Source organism: Phoenix dactylifera, chromosome 9, assembly GCF_009389715.1.
Source record: "Phoenix dactylifera cultivar Barhee BC4 chromosome 9, palm_55x_up_171113_PBpolish2nd_filt_p, whole genome shotgun sequence".
NCBI classification, from domain to species: domain Eukaryota; kingdom Viridiplantae; phylum Streptophyta; class Magnoliopsida; order Arecales; family Arecaceae; genus Phoenix; species Phoenix dactylifera.
In genome coordinates this window covers 10,818,689-10,840,148 of record NC_052400.1, presented here as the reverse complement: position 1 = coordinate 10,840,148, position 21,460 = coordinate 10,818,689, and the positions used below count along the sequence as shown (strand labels likewise).

General features: G+C 49.8%; 1 protein-coding gene across 2 annotated transcripts; it reads left to right on the top strand.

Annotated features, from left to right (window-relative positions):
- Positions 1 to 15,757: 15,757 nt before the first annotated feature.
- On the top strand, positions 15,758 to 17,496 carry LOC103700251 (NAC domain-containing protein 79). Of its 2 annotated transcripts, XM_039130000.1 has the most exons (4): positions 15,759 to 15,924; positions 16,036 to 16,257; positions 16,350 to 16,627; positions 16,713 to 17,496. In XM_039130000.1, the coding sequence occupies exons 2-4, from the start codon at positions 16,068 to 16,070 to the stop codon at positions 17,229 to 17,231; spliced, it is 987 nt and encodes a 328-aa protein (XP_038985928.1). In that variant the 5' UTR covers positions 15,759 to 15,924; positions 16,036 to 16,067; the 3' UTR covers positions 17,232 to 17,496. The 2 variants fall into 2 exon arrangements, with proteins under 2 accessions (XP_038985929.1, XP_038985928.1); XM_039130001.1 differs by having other exon boundaries at positions 15,758 to 16,257; positions 16,356 to 16,627.
- Positions 17,497 to 21,460: the final 3,964 nt, after the last annotated feature.

Below are 21,460 nucleotides of genomic sequence, written 5' to 3'. Positions count from 1 at the left end.
AGATTTTTAGAATTTCAAATTAGATATTTATCAAAATATAAACCTAGTTAAATATAAAAATCTTATCTTAAAATCTCAAATAACTTGGTTTTCTAAGTAGATAAGATTTAATTTTTTATCTTTATCTCTCACTCTCCTTTTAAAATTCTACGCGGTATCTTAAAAACAAGCGTAGAGATGCTTTCTCTGCTTTGCAAAAAGACTTTTCGGAAGACTTCCCCATCAGAATAACATCTCCTTTCCACCTGAATAACTCTAAATTAGAGAAGAGAATTGAGAACACTAAGTGAGTAAACTCTACTGCACCCAATAAGCATTTGAGAAAAGGATTGTGTCCACATATAAGAGGATTAAGAGAGATTGCTTCAATCAAATTTGCTGATTTTCAGTGCATCTGGATTTGGCTAGTTCGGGTTCGACCTTGATTCTCTTTTATTAGAGTGCACTTCAAGAAAAATATGATGATGGATTCTACCGTAAAGAAAACGCCTTTCATAACGTGCCTCAAACCGGATAAGATCAAAACTTAATTTATTTATTTAGTTTGTGCAGAAAGGCATTAATTAAATATTGAAGATAAAACAATAAAATCACATAAAGAGATTTATAAGATTTTAGCATATAGATTATTTCCAACAGGTCCAAGGTCACCGTTCACTCTGGAATCAATTAAAGACCCTGCTGCCTTCAGTACAATGCCGAATACTTCAGTTTGACCCCTGCATTTCCTTTGCTTAAAAGTCTGAAGTTCTGAAGTAAACACCTTCTACCCTGTCAGGCCATGTGAGCCCAGTTCTGAAAGCCTTCTCTTCTCTTGATGCTCCTCTATTCTGTCCCAAGAATATCTGATTCACTTTCTACGCAGAGATGTGTTCCAATCTTGATACTCAGGAGAGTGTCTGTATCACAGAATTTTGTTCGACCTCCTGTCGCCCTCTCTTAAGTCTCCTGTAAATATTCTTTTCCTAAATAAACGTAGGCGGCTTCTAGCTTCCCTTATACTTCAGAAAAAAACAAATATATCGACATTCGCCAAATTAGTCTTCAGGTAGAGTCCCATCTCACAAACTATATTCAGATACAATCAAGGTATGAGATAGGTTCAGTTAAAACCCATTTCATTTTTGTTGGGGCCATGAACTATAAGATAGATTTTTATGCAGGCGTGAGATAAAAATTAGGATGAAACTGTGGTTCTGAAATTAAGAGAAAATCATGTATTTGATGTTATAGTGGATGTACCTGAAAAGTTGAGAATTTGAATGGTGATACATTTTGGAGCATCGGTAACCATTCTGCAAGCTTCAAATTGGGTTCCATCAGGCAAAGCATCATCCTCTGGGATACCTTTTGGGTCCTACATTATTTGAAACACAAAGTTTATCAGCAACTAACAGCTTTGGTTTGCATTGCGCCAGGTCCATGAGACATGCAGAAGGAATATTGATTCAGAGACTGATTTCAGTCTTTGTACCAACAAAAAAGAAAGACTGATTTCAATCTTAAATTGGCAATGCAGTCACCTGAGGAACTGCAGGATACAGCCAAAGTGTCTCGGTGATGCAGGCATGCAAGTACACCAATCTTCTTGAGGAATCATAATTTAGAAGTCCTGAAAACTAGTTTACCCTGTTGCTGATGAATTTGACATCGTGGTAACATATGAAATCAATTTGACCTTCTCTTCCTTGGCTTGTTCTTCTTCAAGACCATGTAGATGAATCACAAGAGGGAGGGTTGTCGCTGCTGTATCTCTTCCTACAATCACAAAGTTGAGGACCGTATCTCTAAGGTTTTTTTCATCACCTAAACTGCTGTCAGGCTCCTCCTAGAGCTCCATTAACATAGATAATATGTCATGCTTGAACATTTTGTGCTTGCCCATGCATGACAATAGTTAGAAGAAAGAATTAAACATGAAATGTTTATCGTTTAATAAATAGGCTTACTGTTTTGATATGTTGGATTCAAGCTTTTAGCAAATTGGCCCATTGTCCATCTAAAATCTGACTCAGCTTAAAACTTCATACCTAGGAAGTTAAAACTGAAATGCTGCTCAGGTGTTTTTTGAGGTCTCAGTACATTGGATGAGATGAATAGCCGATCCATGCCTACTTAGTTTTTAGGGCTCCATAGTTATTGTTACTGTTGAGCCTTGCACAACATTGTTCATCAGTCACCTTTGCTGCACAGCCAGCCAAGCCATGCAGCACAGCTTTGAGCACTGTTTCATTAAACCTTAACCTTTTTAAGTAATTCAATAACAAAGCAATATTTCTTTAATACGTTTCACTTCCTCTACTTACATGGACCTTGAAGTGGATGAAGAAATCTCTTGATCCTCCAGAAGGGATCAATGAATCGGATATCAGGAGCACCAAATGCTCAAGCAATGCTGTTATCAGACACCTTGTATATGGAGTCCAATGTCATTCTCATAGCAGTGTTGCATTAGAACTTTGACAGTAACGAGGTGACGAATGCATGAGATATGCATAGAAGATGGAGAGTGACCTGCATGTCAATGTCCTGGTTATTTATTGATGATTGAAACAACATACTGGGGAGTTTCAAAGCATACTATCTGAAAATAATTGGTGCTAAAATCCCTCGGGTTTCTGGAAGCAAAATCCAAGCTTGCCGTCTTCCTCTGCTTCTGCCACATCTCTCCATCTGCATTAAGATTCCTTCACCAAGCAACTGAGCAAGACATCCACGATCCCTGCATTAAAATCCATGTATCTGGTAAGCTTCTTCCTTCTGAATATGCGTTTAGAAAATTGTTGCGGCGTAATTTGGAAGTCGAGATTTAGGAGACGGTTGTTTATAAGGGGAATGGGAAAAAAATGAGTAGTTGAGATGTAACAGGTGTGGGCAATGGACAAAAAGTCACTATTCCTCGAGCTATCTTGGTGTGACCAAGAGTAGGTGATTTCATTCCTTCCGTGTTCCAAACTTAACCAAATAAATCAAGAGATGTTGCCCCATTATTCATTTGAGTAAATCACCGACATGCTTAGCCTCTCTAACATTCACCATATACTTTGTGAATATTTATGAATATGTGCTTCCAAGCAGTTAACTTGACTTTTTTTTTATGTATTTAATATTTCTGCCTGGTTGTCTTATTGTAACAACCTGCGATCTATTCAAATCTAAGCGTCCATAGGTTATGGGCTGGGTCCTCTCTTGATGACATTTATAACTGTTGCTGGAAATTGGACCCGGGGGCAATCTTCGGTCGAGGAGAGGGAGCGACTGTTAGTCCTCACGGCGGGGCGGCGGTCTGTCGGCGGGCGGCGTCCTGCGTCCGGGGCGGTCGGAGAGAAGGAACAGCAGGTCCTCGCAGCGGGGCGGCGATCCGTTGGCGGGCGGCGTCCTGCGTCCGGGGCGGTTGGAGAGAAGGAACAGCAGGTCCTCGCAGCGGGGCGGCGATCCGTTGGCTGGCGGCGTCCTCCGTCCGGGTGCCTGCACACGAACCGGTGGCCGGATTCTCCGGCGCCGGCCCTCCGACGCTCAAGTCAGGGAGGGAGCAAATAGTGGGGAGAAGGAGATAAACAGTGATTTTTGGGTGTATGAATGTTCCAATCCCCTCTTGAGAGGCCAAGGCTCCCTTTTATATGCGGGGGTCGGTTTACCTGTGATGTAACAGGGCGAGGCCGTGGTACGGCTTGGCATGTTGTTCAGGTCGGCGCTCGGTCAGGCGAATCATTGCACTGATGTCGGCGGTATGGCCGAGATCAGAGACTTATCATAATCGACTAGACCCTGCTGGGTCGATTTGCCGTGGAGAGCTGGGGATCCGTAGATGTCAGGAGCCATGCGCATTTATTGTGGAGTAAGTCGGAGATCCGCATTTATTATGGAGTAAGCCGGAGATTCGCATTTATTGTTGAGTGTGCCGGAAGATTACAGCGGCCATGCGCAATAAATGCCGGAGGGGTGTTAGAGTACGGTTCTCGGACATCGGGGTTTCTCTTAGGTCGGAGGTTTCGGGGTCGGTCGTCTTGTGGCCGAGCGTTCCGAGGTCGGACGCTGACTTCGGCTGTCCGGGGTCGGAGGTTGTACGGCTTCTTAGGGGCATTTATGTCATTTGGGGGGAAACTTTATTCCCCCCAACACTACCCCCGACTTCCGAGTTCGAGCGGCTTGTGGGGCTCGGACGTGGGAAGTAAAGTCTGTCACTAAGGTTGGGGGGAAGGTCTCGCCTGCCCCCTTGTGCTTTCCGGAGCTTTCATGGTGAGATACGCGCCCTTTGGCGTCTCGAGGCTGCTTTATTCGGTGAGCTAATGATGGAGCTCGTATCATCATGCTTCTTGAATCGCCAGGATCATTTTACGGCGGATTAATGATGGGGGACCTCGAGCTCGTCGAGGCGGTGTCTCGATTCCGTAATCGACGTTTCTGGCTCATTAATGAGTGTGCCGTTACGGGGTTTGAAACGGACACGCGGCGCGACCCGAGGTCGGACGCTTTCGATTTCATGTTACTGGATCATAATTCCGAAGAAGTGGAGGCCTCATCGGGGCTCCACGTGTCCCAGATCTTATTAAACGAGGGGAGCGGGGGTTACGTCCGCTCGTTCCTCAAGACGATTTGATTCTGTGGACCCATGGTGAGGCCCCGAGATCCGATGGGACAACGCTTCGATTTCGTATCCGATTTATTAAACCGGAGTGAATACGGTGCCTCGGCTTTCGAGGTCGACACGTGGCGCAACTCGGTCGGGGGGATGGGAACCGACCCCGTCGATCTGGGCCGTCAGGGGGGTCTATATAAACCCCACGAGTCTGCCCTAAAGGTCTTGTTTGGCTGCCTCTTATTTTCGTCGTCTTTCCCCCCTGCTTCCTCCCTCAGCTGAATCTTGCTGGTGGTGCCCGGAGCGATTTCCGGCAATGTCCAGTAGGTTTTCTTCCTGTTTTCACTAGGGTTTCCTCTTTTCTCCTCCTCGTCAACTTCCATTTTCTATTCTTAACTTTTGCTCCACTCTTCCGTGAGAATGGGTTCCGGTCCCGAAGAGGTTGGGTCGAGTCTGTCGGAAGAGGAGCTGGAGTTAATCCGCTCCCGTTTCTTCTTCCAGCCCGGGTTTCGCCTTGAAACCGCAGGGCCGGAAGACAGGGTGACGCAGCCGCCCCCAGGTCGGATCGCGATTTACCGCGAGACACTTTGGGCGGGTCTGCGTTTTCCCGCCCATGAGTTCGTGAGCAACTTGCTGGCCGAGTACCAGCTCGTCCCGGCGCAGTTGGCTCCGAACTCATGGAGGACCATAATCGGGTTTTTATCCCTGTGCCTCGGGCACGGGATCCCGATTTCGGTAGGCCTTTTTCGCCGGTGTTTTCTGTTAAAGAAAAACCCGGCGGACGTAGGGTGGTTGTATTTCGCCTTTCGGGGCGGTATGTCACTCTTCCGGGGCGCCCCTTCCTCGATTCACGAGTGGAAGAGGAAGTTTTTCTTTCTGGCGTCTGCGGCGCCTTGGGGGTTCGAGCCAAGGTGGGGACACCCTCGGCTGAAGGCCCTCAACAAACTCTCCGAGCCCACGGGGAGGGAGCTGAGGACCCTGGACTCTTTGCGAGCCCTCTGACCGAGCTCCTGCGGGAGGACGCCCTGGCGAGCGTGGGTCTGAGCTCGGCGCGCCCCGAGGGTAAGGGCGGTTGCATTATTCTATTTATTTATTTCTTGTTCTCCGTCTTTACGGTCACTGGTCTGACTCTTAACAAAATTCTTGATTTCAGATATTCCACGCATGCCGACCAGCAACACATCACTTTTCTCTCGCCTGAGGAGGCGAGAGGCCGAGGCCGGGGGTGCTGCGCCCCATCCTCGGAAGAGGGCGAGGACGGACGGCGCTTCTTCGTCGGCCGGGACGAGTGGCCCCGAGGCGGGGGCCCCTGCAGCCGACCCGAGGCGGGAGCGGGTTGTTGGTGATAGGGGCCCGTCGGCCCCTCCTTGCCCTACCCCCTTTCCCAGCGGGGGGAGCCGTCCGTGGTCCGGCCGCAGCAGCCAGGACCCGGGCTTACCCGAGGCACCGAGGCGAGCGGCTCCGGGACCTCGGGTTCGATCGTGCCGAGCTCTTCCCGGGCTTTCCGAGAAGAGTCGGTCGAGCCGGACTCTTCTATTCCCGAGGGGCGCTCGGCCTTTCAAGATGCCGAGGTCGCACGCTCCATGTTGCGGCGTGCGGTGCTTCCAGCGGACCGGGCCGTGTTCCGGGGTATTTCGCTGGAGGAGGTCGTCGGCAGTGCTTACTGCAACACCGCCCGGGTAAGCTTCCTTCTTAATTTCCCCGAGTTTTTAGCGTACATATGTGCTTTTCAACTCACAATACCCTCGTTTCTTTCTTTTCAGCATATTCTCGAGCTCGACACCATGGCGTTCATCGCCCATGGGTATCGGGAAGAAGTTCAACAGCTCGGCCAGCAATTGGAGCCGGCCAAGAAAAGAGTCGCCGAGCTGGAGGCGGCGTTGGCCGCGGCCGAGGCTCGGTGGACAGCCACCGAGGCTGAGCGCCTTGCCATGGTGGGGGCGCTCGAGGAGGAGAAGGCGGCTCATGCCCTGACCAGGGCAACCATGCGCGGCACGGAGGCGCGCTTAGGGGAGGTCCAGGCCAGGGTCGCGGCCCTCGAGTATGAGGAGGGGGTCTTGCGCCTCCGACTCGGGCAACTTGAGGCCCGGGAGAGGAGGGCCCTCGAACGAGCCGAGCATGCTGTGGAACTCTTCAAAGAGTCGCAAGAGTTCCGCGACATGTTGGAGGAGGAGACGGTCGACGGTTTCCTTCGAGGCTTCGAGAACTTCCGGGAGCAGGTGCGCCGGTACTGCCCTCAGTACGACTTCTCGACGGTCCGTCCGAGGGAGGACCGGGGCTGGGGGTCCGACGTGCAAGCCCTTCCTGCCATCCTGACGTCCGAGGCGGGAATATACGAGCAGGACCCCGCCGAGCCTTCGACGGGGGTAGCCGAGGCGGACGGTGTCATGGAGGCGGCTCCGGCAGCCGAGATCGACGCTGTCCCGGAGGCGGCGCCCGAAGCTCCTGCTCCCGGCCCCGAGCCTGTTCCGGAGGAAGATCATGAGGTCATCAATGTGCCGGATGACCCCCCGGATGTGGCTCCCGCCGCTTAGGACTTAAGCATATTTTTCTTTTCTTTTTCATTGTATCCGGGGTCGGCCCTTGAATGGCCGACTTCCAATTTTGTAATTGGCCTTCCGGCCCTTTGTTAATGAAGAAATGTTTTTGTCATTCTGTGTTCATCTTTCCCTCTGTTGTCATGGATGAGGCTAGAACCTTAGCTAACCGCCTCGACGACCTCTAACTTCGTATTTTAATCTTTGGGCTGCTTAACGAAGCTGCCCTTTTCCCTGGCTATATCTTAGCCTTCTCGGATTCCAGTCGTCTCGACCAAAGGGAGCTCCGAGCTTAGGTTTCTAGAAAATTTCTCTAAGTCCTATAACTCGGATCTTAGAGTCGTGGGAGTTGCCACGTTTGGCCTTTAGGAAAATCTTAAGGCACCGAGGTCGGGCCTTAGCCCTTCAAGTGGGACCGGAATAGGTCTATTCGTGCCGCTATTCGGGGAGTTTAGTCGGGTTTCCGAACTCAACTCCGAACCTCTCATAGGGAGCGCGGGCTAATAAACAAGTTATTGCCGAAGGTTTTCATAGTTATCGTTCTCGGACCCTGCCGAGATTTCGGTGAACAAGGCTGGGATTCCCAAAGATTGCCTTAGTACCTGTGCTTGGCTGGTACATTCGTGGCCGGGACCACTTTTTCAGCTGGACGTCGGAGTTTACTTAGAAGAGCCGAGTTGGGCCCTACTTTATGAAGCCTTGGTACGGATTGCGGAGACTTGACGAACAGAGCAGGCATAATGAAGTTGGGAGGTCGGTCTTAAGCCGACCCAGCGAAGAAGCCCGACTTTGGGGCAAAATAAGACTCCAACATTGGACGAGATCCCGCTCGGCAATATGTAGATAAAATTTGACAAGGAGGGCGTCTAGTTGGGTGTACCTCTTGCATTCTCGGGGTCATGCTTCGCATGGTGGAGTAGGGCGCTTCCCTTCCTCGTCGACCTCTGGAGTCATTTTTGACTTGTAAAAGGGGCTCGGGCTTCCCATGGACCCGGCGACTCCTGCCGGAGTTGAGAGGATCTGGGGAGGCTCTGTTGATTTGTAGCCCTTTTTGAGATCGAGGGGGCTTAAGACCCTATGGTCGGACCTCGGAGCGCCTCAACCTTGGTCGAGGGATCCCACGTCAGGTCGGCGGGTTCGTGGACGCTTTGCTGACCTGTGATACCTCCCGAGGTCGAGGGAGTCTGGTTCTCTACGGTCGACCCTCGGGGCATCCCGACCTTAATCGAGGGATCGTTCGTCAGGTCGGCTGGTCTGGGCACGCTCTACCGACCGGCGACGCTTCCCGAGGTCGAGGGAGTCTGGTTCTCTACGGTCGACCCTCGGGGCATTCCGACCTTAGTCGAGGGATCGCTCGCTTCGGGGATCGGGAATCGTCGACCGCTCCCGGGGGTCCACTTTGTGGCGCCCCGGGTGGAGCCACCCTTTCCACCCCTCACGGCGCCTTTCCGAGGTCGAGGGAGTCTGGTTCTCTACGGTCGACCCTCGGGGCATCCCGACCTTAGTCGAGGGATCGTTCGCTTCGGGGATCGGGGATCGTCGACCGCTCCCGGGGGTCCACTTTGTGGCGCCCCGGGTGGAGCCACCCTTTCCACCCCTCACGGCGCCTTCCCGAGGTCGAGGGAGTCTGGTTCTCTACAGTCGACCCTCGGGGCATCCCGACCTTAGTCGAGGAGGCGCTACGGGGGGCCGCGAAGGTACTACCCCGTTGTTGGTGTTGAGCGCCACGGGGGACTGCGAAGGTACTACCCCGTCTTTCCGAAGTGTCGAGGGGTCTGGGCACGCACTGTCGACACTCGGGACATCTCGACCTTAGTCGAGGAATCTTGCACCAGTCGACGTTTCACCGTCCTGCGATTCTTCCCGAGGTCGAGGGAGTTTGGGACTCTACGGTCGAGCCTCGAGGCATCCCGATTTTGGCCGGGGAATCTGAGGATCACAGACGACCCAATATTAGAAGAGGATTACAGTCATCAAAATGAGGGAAATATTTGCAGAAAAAGGAGCTGAGTCCATTATCCTGATTATCTTGAACCCCTTGGGGTCTCACTGGTAGTACATTCGTAAATTCTCGGAGTTCCAGCTTCGTGGGATCAGAGTCCCTTCCAGGGACTTCAATTTGTACGCCCCTGGCCGTTGTACCCGGGCGATTTGATACGGTCCTTCCCAGTTTGGGGCGAGCTTTTCTTGCTCGGTTGGTTGAGAAGCCTCGGCTTTCCTGAGGACGAGGTCCCCTACTTTGAAGAGCTTGGGCTTAACTCTGGAGTTGTAGTATTGGGCCGTTCGCTGTTGATATCTCGCCATGCGCACCCGGGCGACCTATCTTGTCTCTTCGACGAGGTCCAAATTGCTCCTGAGCTGGGAGGAATTGGTATCGGGGTCGTAATGCTCCACCCTCGGAGAAGGCAAGCCGATCTCCAATGGGATGACGGCCTCAGTGCCGTATGCTAGGTTGAAGGGGGTCTCTCCCGTGGGCAGTCGGAACGTGGTCCGGTACGCCCAAAGGACATTGTACAAGTCCTCGACCCACTGTCCTTTGGACCGATCAAGCCTAGCTTTGAGTCCCTGCAAAATAGTTCGGTTAGTTACCTCAGTTTCCCCGTTTGTCTGGGGATGGGCAACCGAGGTGAAGCGATGATCAATGCCGAGCTCAGAGCAAAACTCCCTGAAATGAACATTGTCAAATTGTCGACCATTGTCAGATATAAGGATACGGGGTAGTCCGAATCGGCAGATTATAGACTTCCACACGAAGTCCCGCATCTTTTGCTCGGTGATCCGGGCAACAGGTTCGGCCTCGACCCATTTGGTGAAGTAGTCGATGGAGACGACCAGGAACTTTCTCTGTCCGGTGGCCAGGAGAAAGGGCCCCAGGATGTCGATCCCCCATTGGGCAAACGGCCAGGGGGCGATGATGGAGGTCAGCAGAGCTGAAGGTCGGCGCTGGATATTGGCGTTTCGTTGTCACCGATCGCACTTGCGGACGAAATCTGTTGCGTCCTTCTGGAGTGTGGGCCAATAGTATCCCTGCCGCAGGATCTTATGGGCCAAGGCTCGACCCCCCAGGTGATTTCCGCAGATCCCTTCATGGACCTCTCGGAGGGCGTAGTCCGCCTCGGAGGGGCGGAGGCATCTGAGAAGGGGAGAAGTAAATGATTGTCGATAGAGTTTATTCTCGTACAAGATATACCGGGGAGCCTGGCGCTTGATTCGGCGAGCCTCCGTCTCGTCATGAGGTAGAGTTCCGTCCTGAAGATAGCAGACGAGCCCGTCGATCCAGCTTGGCTCGGAGTCAATGCACATAGTGGGCTCGGGTTCCTCCGTGCTGGGGACCCGAAGATACTCGAGCGCTGTTCCCTTGGGAAGCTCGCTCATGCGGGAGGTGGTCAGTTTGGATAGCTGGTCTGCCTTGAGGTTTTCCGCTCTGGGAATATACTGAATATTGAAAGAATTCAGGGCAGATGTGAGTTCCCGCACCTTTTGGAGATACTTTTGCATGGATGGCTCTTTAGCTTCAAAATCTCCTTGGACCTGATTCACCACCAGCTGGGAGTCGCTGAAGGCCGTCAGGTCTCCCACTTTTAGTTCTTTCGCCAGCTTGAGCCCGGCGATGAGAGCCTCATACTCGGCCTCATTGTTCGAGGCCGGGAACTCGAGGCGCAGAGCTTGCTCGGCCACCACTCCATCTGGACTGGTGAGGATAAGTCCGGCCCCGCTGCCCCCCGGGGTCGAAGACCCGTCCGAGTGCAGGACCCATGGCTGCTTCGGGGTCTCCTCCACGGACTCAGATGGCGGCTCGGGGTCGTCCGGAAGGGTGCACTCCACGATGAAGTCGGCGAGTATCTGAGCTTTGACAGCCGGCCTGGGCCGATATTCTAGGTCGAATTCCCCGAGCTCGACCGCCCATTTGGCGATCCTCCCCGCACGATCCGACCTCTACAATATCTGCTTCATAGGCTGGTCGGTTAATATAGCTATCGTGTGGGCTTGGAAGTAAGGCCTGAGTCTCCGAGCCGAGATGATGAGAGCGAAGATGGTCTTCTCAAGTTTAGAATATCGGGTCTCAGCATCCCTGAGGACCCGGCTGGTGTAATAGACCGGCTTTTGGAGCTTGTCTTCTTCCCGGACGAGGACCGAGCTTACTGCAGCTGGGGAGACGGCCAGATATAAGTAAAGAATTTCGCCCTTCTGGGGCTTGGTGAGCAGCGGGGGAGAGGCCAGAAGGCTCCGAAGCTCTTCAAAGGCTTGCTGGCATTCTTCTGTCCACCGGAAGTCTTTCGGCCGTTTGAGGCTCTTGAAGAAGGGGAGGCAACGCTCGGCTGATCGAGAAACAAACCTTCCCAGGGCGGCTACCCGCCCCGCGAGCCGCTGCACCTCCTTAACTGTCTTTGGAGGCGACATCTGTTGCAGTGCCCGGATTTTCTCCGGATTGGCTTCAATTCCGCGTTGGGTCACTATGAAACCCAGGAACTTGCCCGAGGTGACTCCGAACGCGCACTTCGCCGGATTGAGTTTCATTTGGTATTTTCTGAGCTTGGCGAATGTCTCGTTGAGATCGGCTATGTGGTGTTCCGCCGGTTGGCTCTTTACCAGCATGTCGTCCACATAGACTTCCATGTTCTGGCCGATCTGGTCTTTAAAGATTTGGTTGACCAGTCTCTGATAGGTGGCCCCAGCGTTTTTCAGGCCAAAGGGCATCACCTTGTAGCAGTAGGTGCCCTTGTCGGTGATGAAGGCCGTCTTCTCCTCGTCTTCTGGCGCCATTCGGATTTGGTTGTATCCTGAAAAGGCGTCCATAAAAGTTAGCAGTTGGTGTCCTGAAGTGGAGTCGACGAGCTGGTCGATGCTCGGGAGAGGGAAGCTGTCTTTTGGGCAGGCCTTGTTCAGGTCGGTGTAGTCCACGCACATACGCCATTTTCCGTTGGCCTTCTTTACGAGAACTACGTTGGCGAGCCAATCCGGGTAGGAGACCTCCCGGATGAAGCCGGCTCCGAGGAGTTTGTCCACCTCCTCGGCCGCAGCTCGTTGTCGCTCAGGGGCGGAGCCTCTTTTCTTCTGCTTTACGGGCCTGCTGGTTGGCCTCACCTGGAGTCGGTGGACCATGACCTCGGGGTCAATTCCTGGCACGTCCGCGGGCGACCAGGCGAAGACGTCAGCGTTGTCCCGCAGGAAGCTGACGAGGCGATTCCTCTCATGGGCGCCGAGGCCGGAGCCAACCTGCACGGTTAGCTCGGGAAAATTTTCTTGTAGTGGGATTTGAATAAGGAGCTCACCGGGCTCTACTTGCTTCTTCCAGAGGGTGTCCCTCGCATCGAGGGTTTCTATGGGCAGTGAAGGGCCCATCGGGCGGTCTGGTGCCTCGGCTGGTTGCTTTACTGTGTGGGCCGCCATGTAGCATTGCTTGGCGACCAGTTGGTCTCCGCGGACCTCGCCCACTCCTTGGCCGGTGGGGAACCGCATGAGCAAATGGCAAGTTGAAACCACGGCTCGAAGGGCGTTTAACCCTGGGCGCCCAAGGATGGCGTTGTAGACCGAGGGCAGACGGACCACCAGGAAGTCCATCCTCACAGTGCTCTCCCGGGGGGCGAGGCCAACTGTGACAAGGAAGCTAGCCTCACCTTCAACCGGGACCGCATTTTCGGTAAACCCGACCAGCGGGGCATTGATTCTCCGGAGGTGTCCTTCTGTCAACCCCATTTTTTGGTAGGCATAGTAGTACAAAATGTTGGCTGAGCTTCCATTGTCAACTAGGACACGCTTTACATCAAACCTATTTACAATCATTGAGATGACCACAGCGTCATCGTGAGGGGTCTCGACCCCTTCTAAGTCCTCGTCCGAGAACGAGATGACTTCATCAGTGCGTGGGCGCTTCGGGGGTGCTCCCTGGGCGGCTGTTCCTGCCGAGGTCCGCCCAATCATGTTGATGGTGCCGGCGATAGGCCTGTTGCCGCCAGGATTTTCGGTTGGTGCGACATTCTCCGCCGGCCTCCTTTCCTCATGTCGGTTCCTCACGAACCGGTTCAGTACTCCCCGTCTGATGAGCGCTTCTATCTCGTCCCGGAGTTGGAAGCAGTCCTCCGTGTCGTGCCCGCGATCTCGGTGGAAGCGGCAGTACTTCCTGGAATTTCGGGGAAATCCCGTGTCTCGCATAGGAGGCGGGGGTCGGAAGAAGTCCCGACCCTCAATTTCCATCAGGATCTCGGCCCGAGGAGCATTGACGGGTGTATAGTTCTCGTACCTCGCCTGGTACGTCCGGGGCCGTGGTGGAGACCTCGGACGAGGAGGTGTCCTCTGCTGAGGTCGCCCCTGCTGACGGGGCGGGCTCCTCAGTCTGGGGAGATTCTTCTCTCGGCGGGGAGACCGGCTCCTTTGTCGACCGCGCTCCTCGCGGCGCTTCTTCCGCTTCTTCGAGGTGGGCTCGATTGCCCCCCGCCTGGAGGCGACTGCCTCCTCGGCCTTGGCGTACTTCCGGGCTCGGGCCAGTATTTCGGTGAAGTCGGCCGGAAGCTCTTCTCGATGGAGAAGAGGAATCGGTAGGAGCGGACCCCAGTCTTCAGAGCCGACATGGCTATCGACTGGTCTAGCTCGCGAACCTCCCATGTGGCGGCGGTAAAGCGGTCCAGGTACTCTTTGAGGGACTCCCCCTCCTTCTGCTTGATGTCCAGGAGGGAGTCTGATGTCCGTCGCTGGCGCCGGCTGGCAGCAAAGTTGGTGGCGAACTGCCTGCCGAGCTGCTCAAAAGAGGACACCGTGTTCGGCTTCAGACCAGAGAACCAAAGCCGAGCGGTCCCTCGGAGGGTTGCTGGGAAGGCCTTGCAGAGTATGGCCTCCGAGGACCCTTGTAGGGCCATGAGGGCCCGATAACTCTCCAAGTGGTCGAGGGGGTCGGTGATTCCGCTGTAGGGCTCCACCTGGGGCATTTTGAACCTCGCGGGAACTGGCTCGTCCTCGATCTGGCGGGAGAAGGGGGACTTGGTAGTGAACTCAAAGTCCCCTTCCTGTCTTGCCTTCTTGCTGTGGAGTGCCGCAATCTGGCGCTCCAGATGCTCGACTTTTCGGTCGAGCTCCCCCACCCGTGGGATTGTCGTTGTGGTATGCGCCAGCTCACGGTGATCCGGGGCTGACTCCGCCTCAGAAAGTTGGGGTCTCCGGTCGAAACCTTCTCCCGGTAACTCTCTCCGGGAAGAAGCTCGTTCTCCATTGTTGGCTCTGGAGGAGCCATGCAAATTTTGGCTGGGGAGAACCGGGCCGTTGGGGAGACACTCCGGCGGGGCCTGGGCCTGCGAGGGAAGTGCCGGTAAAGCCTCCACGCGCCGCAGGCCCTGAACGGCGGCGGCCAGGGCCTGGACTTGCTGTGCCAGGGCATTGAACTGTTCCGGCTGGACCTGAGGAGCTGGGTCAGCCGGAGTTGGAGAATTCTGGACGGAGTGTCCAGGACTTTGCGGGGGACGCCGGGAGACGTTAGAGGCTCCCTTACTTCTCAACTTCATGACTGCTACTCGGTCCCTTCCTCTAGCGCCAACTGTTGCTGGAAATTGGACCCGGGGGCAATCTTCGGTCGAGGAGAGGGAGCGACTGTTAGTCCTCACGGCGAGGCGGCGGTCTGTCGGCGGGCGGCGTCCTGCGTCCGGGGCGGTCGGAGAGAAGGAACAGCAGGTCCTCGCAGCGGGGCGGCGATCCGTTGGCGGGCGGCGTCCTGCGTCCGGGGCGGTTGGAGAGAAGGAACAGCAGGTCCTCGCAGCGGGGCGGCGATCCGTTGGCTGGCGGCGTCCTCCGTCCGGGTGCCTGCACACGAACCGGTGGCCGGATTCTCCGGCGCCGGCCCTCCGACGCTCAAGTCAGGGAGGGGGCAAATAGTGGGGAGAAGGAGATAAACAGTGATTTTTGGGTGTATGAATGTTCCAATCCCCTCTTGAGAGGCCAAGGCTCCCTTTTATATGCGGGGGTCAGTTTACCTGTGATGTAACAGGGCGAGGCCGTGGTACGGCTTGGCATGTTGTTCAGGTCGGCGCTCGGTCAGGCGAATCATTGCACTGATGTCGGCGGTATGGCCGAGATCAGAGACTTATCATAATCGACTAGACCCTGCTGGGTCGATTTGCCGTAGAGAGCTGGGGATCCGTAGATGTCAGGAGCCATGCGCATTTATTGTGGAGTAAGTCGGAGATCCGCATTTATTATGGAGTAAGCCGGAGATTCGCATTTATTGTTGAGTGTGCCGGAAGATTACAGCGGCAATGCGCAATAAATGCCGGAGGGGTGTTAGAGTACGGTCCTCGGACATCGGGGTTTCTCTTAGGTCGGAGGTTTCGGGGTCGGTCGTCTTGTGGCCGAGCGTTCCGAGGTCGGACGCTGACTTCGGCTGTCCGGGGTCGGAGGTTGTACGGCTTCTTAGGGGCATTTATGTCATTTGGGGGGAAACTTTATTCCTCCCAACAATAACAATCCAAGATCTCATCTAAAATAGCTAGCCAGAAGATATTATTTGGATTTCTTAATTTTATATAAGTACTTAAGATTTATCCAGTGAATAACCGATGTGGAACTAAATACACACCCACATAGGTCCTCACACTTGCAGTTATAGACCACTCTATATCTTAGTGGTATATAAGAGGGTCACTTCCCTTCCTACGTTATTTTTTCCTTTTAAGTTATTTTGGTCTCCCAAGGTTAGAGATTCCCCTTCCATGATCTGATGTTTCATCTTTACCTTCTCTCTCCTTCCAATTTCTTCTCATCTATCCAAATAATATTGCAGAATCGTACACCAGATATTTTTATTTCTTTATCCAGCCGGACACAGTTTGTTTTCTCTCATCTAGCTTGAATTCATCATAAACATAGGAGGGTTAATGGATAGAATATTGCTCAAATCCGATTCCTCGTTTTCTTTTCTTTTTGTTTATTGTATAGGTTGGTGATTGGATTCTAGAACATCCAAGGAAATGGAACATGGTGCTTTAGTGCTAAGCAAGCGAGACGTTCATATGGACTTACCACCAGGTTTCCGCTTCCACCCCACTGATGAAGAACTCATTACTTACTACCTTTACAAGAAGGTTATCGATGCCAGCTTCAGTGCCAGAGCCATTGGAGAAGTTGACTTGACCAAATCAGAGCCATGGGATTTGCCCTGTAAGTCTCCTTAAGCTCTCTTCAATCCATCCTTTCATCTTGCGCTTGAGCTTGTTATCTTATCTCTATAAAATTATGTTCTGGCATGGAAGTTGAAGCTAGCACAGGAGAGAAGGATGGGTACTTCTTCTGTGTGAGGGATAGGAAGCACCCAACTGGTTTGAGGACAAACAGGGCTACCGAGGCTGGTTACTGGAAGGCAACAGGAAAAGACAAGGAGATCCACCGAGGAAAGATTCTTATTGGGATGAAGAAGACCCTTGTTTTCTACAGAGGCAGGGCATCCAAAGTAGAGAAGACCAACTGGGTCATGCATGAATACAGATTAGAGGGAAAGACTTCTGTCCACAACCTCTGTAGAACAAAAATGGTACGTTTTCTCCAACTCGCTGTCATATTTCCTAGGCAAGGCTTGTTGTAATCTTTTTTATTTTCTCCATTTTTTCCTGTGGTAGAATGAGTGGGTGATCTGCAAAGTATTCCATAAGAACTCTGGAGAGAAGAAAGATGCAGAACTCATGGAGATGGGCTCCTGGTTTGAAGATGGATTGGATTCTGCTCTTCGAGCTCCATTGATGAATGAGCACTACGGCAGAAAGAACAAAGCTTCTTCGACATCCATCTCGACCCATATGACCTGCTTCTCCAATGCCTTGGAGGGTGACACAGGCCATGAGGAGCTGTTGGAGAACTGCTACACATTTGCCTCTCTCTCTGAGTCCAATTTTTCGCCATCATCACTAAATCTCTTTGATATGCCTCTGCCTGGCTCCTTGAATACCACCAGCCTTGGGGCTTCTCAGAACCCAGGTGCCAGTTTAGTGCAATTGCTTGAGAATAATGGATATAGCAAGGAGGAGAGTTTCAAAATAGAGAGGGATCTTATCATCATTCCAGCTCTCAAAAACAATTATATGGACAGGCACTTCTTTGATTGCCAAGAGAAGACAAATGCTTCAGCTAGGCCTCTGTGATGGGTGTTTCTAAACTACTGAAAAGAAGGATTTAATGCAAGCAAAAAATTAAATTTCGAGGAGAGAGAATTGTACTGCTGGTGTGTGCATGTAAATATTGGTTTCAGCATGAATATTTAGAACTTTAACAGAAGATGACAGAAAATTAGAATATTTTGGAGCATTAAGATCAATGTCTTGGAATGTTGTTTCTTATATCGCTTGAAAGCCTTGTTTACAGGTGTCTTCTGAATTGAGTGCTGAGTATTTCCTCATTTTAAGATTACACTGGAGTCTAATTAGTGGTGGTTTGTGGTTTAATACTCGACTGGCAGCAAATTATATACCTTGTAGATGTAAAATTTTTATACATTGAGATTTCCATCTTATGGGTTTTCAATTAGCAACATGAAACATGAGGTACTGACTATTATACCAAAACCCCAAACATCGGTCACTCACAGTATTGCTTATTTCAATCTTTTGTTGAGGCAGTGAGGAATCAAGATTGTGAGGCTATTAGCATTTGATACTTACCAGATTGTTTCATTCCAAACTCTCCTTGTCTTTCATAACCTGCACTACAATTTGTTTATGTGTGACCTGAGACAGCTAGGTCACCTACCCAAAATTTCCTCCATCCATAGCAGCTGCAAGATCTTATCCGTTGTTTTGAGGATTGTGTGAGCTTAGGAAGTTGTTTGATGTGTTTCACATCATTACATTAGGTAATTCTCTGGCATTATTGGAGCGTGAGATCAACAACCAAAACACATGATTGTGACATAATAACTTTTAGTTCTGTTTCTATCCTGGTGCGTTGTGAAAATACTACCATGGTGAAGACAATGAAAGAAGATGATGACAAAAAGATGCAAAGCATAATGGTCTCTTAAGTATTAAAACTCTTATGTTGCCAAAAAAATGTCAAATATCTAAAGACCGCCAAACTAGTACCAAGACCCGTACCGGTTGGCAGACGGGTTAGCACGGTGTTGTAGTATATCCATTTTTTTCTGAGATTTTTAAACCAACATGCTTTTTTTTGAATTTTTCAAATTCAATTAATTGGTAATCAATCTTTTTCAACTTTTTTAATGATTTGAAATCTAATTTGATATTTTAGAATTTTTTTATATTTTTTGATATTTCTATGATCTCGGTTTAACCTAAATAATGCATCTTGTTGTTTTAAAATAATACAAAATATAAAATAATTAGTGGGATATTACATGCTATAAGAAGCAACATGAAATATATTAAAATCAACTAATGAGGTAAAAAAATAAAAAATAATATAATTAATTATATATTTTTAAAGTACAACATACGTACCGATATGTAAAATCTCGTCGAATAGTGATGCCTCTCATAGATATCCGGATCATTAGCATAGTCAGGAGGCACATTAGTCCATCCCTCTAACCAAACGGTGTTGTAGTCTTATATGTTTATCCCATAAAGAACGCGCTTTGGGATATAAGTACTCTCAGATCTCTCGCTGAAGCTCTAGTTTTGCGAGGTGTTCTCTGGCTGGGACCATCCGAATAAGTTGGCAGCAAAATCTGACCCGTAAGATACTCCAGGCTGCGTAGGATAGTAGTCACCGAAAAATGCCTCACATACTCCATATCTATATATATATTTGTATAGGTCATAAGCTGCTTGTGGCTGCAAGTAATAGATGTATGACTCGAAATTTGATATGTTTATATATCCTACTCTACATGCGAGTTCATCTACAATTGCATCATGTTCTTTTGAAAGACCTCGAGAAGCCCATCTCTTATATATAATCGTATTCTCGTAAGCTCTACTAGATCATGCATCGTAGTTCCTATCCAGTGCATCATGTGTAAACTGAGACTCATTGATGAATCAAAACCACCTTAAGGCTGTGTCTCATAAACAGTGGTCTCATGTCCTCCACTTCCTCCTTAGCCAATAAATCTGTGACTACCAGAACTGCTGCTCCTGATCTCTGAATCTAAGTGAACTAGCTCCTCCACCACACTCTCTATTAGGGTTGCAATGCCTTTTATTTATTTATTTTAGTGTGCTAAGTAGTTGTTTGCTTATCCTTCATGCCACTCGTTGCCTGCTTACCTTTTGTGCCACTCATTGTCTATTTATCCTTCGTATCACTCATTATCTGCTTATCCTTTGTGCTCCTCTCTGTTTGGCATGTTAAGAGGATGTATGTCGCCCTCTTAACCAAGTCGACTGGATAGCATAGTGTTTAAGCATCTCAATCATATCTCTAAGAGGATGTCATCGTATAGATCATCCATAAATCTACAACATATCATAAAATCAAGCTAAAATCGAAAATTTTGGCATGATTTCTTCTTATTGCAAATTTCGAGCTATTTTTTGCCCCTCCCCTCCAAAAAAAGAGAGTATGAGATAGGGAAGAGAAAGCACATCTTATTTAGACTTGGATGTTTCTTTAATCGTGTTGAAACTGTGTGATTTTGCAAATTGGAGGGATGGCGGAGTTGTTAGAGTCTAACATTACAGAGAAGAAATGTTGGGAAGGCTCGAAATTGGAGGGATAATGGAGCTGTTAGAGTCTAACATTACAGAGAAGAAATGTTGGGAAGGCCTCGAGCCTTCCCAACATATTTTTTTTTAAAAAAAGAAAAGGAGAAGGGGGCTTGATTCTGAACCAAGCTGACTCGGTGCGAACCGTCAGTTCGAACGGAACTGGCCGGTTCCAAACAGCTCCAGCCGGTTTAATCTGGTTCTAGTTATTTCTAGTCGGTTCAGGGCTGATCCCAATTTTATTAGGCGAACCAACTTGGTCTCTGATCGGATCGGTTCGGTACGGGCCAAATTGGACGATTCGGTTCAGTTTAGCCGATCTTGATCATGTCATTTGTAGACTAAAAGACTAAAGCATTGTTGTCAATGTATCGTTATCTTTGTTTTAGATATGGATGTAATTGAGACTTTCTAGAAGCCACCATCTTTTCCTCGGCAGATGATTATGGTCCTTGGTCCACAACTCCTTTATCATTTGAATTAATTATCAGCAGCTAACCTAATTTACTAATTATTTGTGAACCTTAGCCAAGACTTCACAAGTTTTCTTTGAAAGTAATGACTTCACAAGTTTAATTTCCTATAATGAAATAAATTAAGCTTTTCTCGATATGCAAAGTTAATAGCTCATTCACCTTGTATAGTCCAAGGAAATGACAGAAGATTCGTTACATAGAGAGTGTGAATAAAAAATGAACTCTTCGTCTTTTGGAACCAGGTTAAGGGCCACCTTCGTGTCACTCTTCGTTTAACTCTTGCAGGCCAAGTTGGTTCGGTGTCACGGGGTGAGTTTACGTCTCTTTCAAGAGATACATTGCTAGATCTTCTATCAGTTAATTGAGACAAAACAGAGGATTCAGAAAATAATTAGTGATTACTACCATCCAATATTTCTAAACAAATTGATTAGGATGGAGCCAACGAAAACTGATGTACTCGAGATGTCACGAGATCAAGTCACAACTACTGTCACGTTAGATTTCAGATTTTTAGGATGGTCGATACTCTTAGTTCATTGTGAAAATTTCTTTGCAATACAACATCAGTAAATCTGCAAGCACTTTTATTGTATTAAAAAGGTAGGAATTGTAGACTCCTCGGTTAAAATTCAGTAACATTCATTGAAACCTACTGGCCCTTAATCAAAATCATAAAAAAAGCAATGCATTATCTTGGATTCAGAATTCCACAGAAACAGATACTTTTGATGCATATATTAGGTTGCCATGACATCTCAAATTTTGAGTCATTCAGCAATGCCATGGTCACGAAGAGCATTACAAAAACCTACGAGTCAAGCCACTGGAATGGCTTAGTTGTCAACCAAATCTGGCATTACTACAATCTACCATGGCTTTTGGAGATTTAAAGCTCAATCTGCTCCGGAGATAGAGCTTGGTTGACCTGCATATAGGATTCACTTGCATTGAATGATATCAACAATGGAGAACTAAAGCCTGGTCAAGAATTCCTTAACCATGTTCAGTACATATCATTTTTGGTCAAAGGAGTGTTGATAAAAGAAATGAAGACGAAGTTTAAATAAAATTAAGATCTAGTAAGCATTGCCAGCCAATTCAAGCTGAAATAGAGCTCTCATTCCTTGGTTTTTTCCATTACCTTCGCCTCATTGCCCCCTCCATCTCCTGGCCATCACCACCACCACCACCACCATTGCCATTGCCACCCATGCCTCCATTTGTCTT

Coding starts and splice junctions, on each gene's coding strand:
- LOC103700251 (XM_039130000.1), top strand. CDS start 16,068: ATGGAACATGGTGCTTTAGTGCTAAGCAAGCGAGACGTTCATATGGAC. Junction 16,258..16,349: donor AGAGCCATGGGATTTGCCCT/GTAAGTCTCCTT, acceptor CTGGCATGGAAG/TTGAAGCTAGCACAGGAGAG. Junction 16,628..16,712: donor ACCTCTGTAGAACAAAAATG/GTACGTTTTCTC, acceptor TTCCTGTGGTAG/AATGAGTGGGTGATCTGCAA.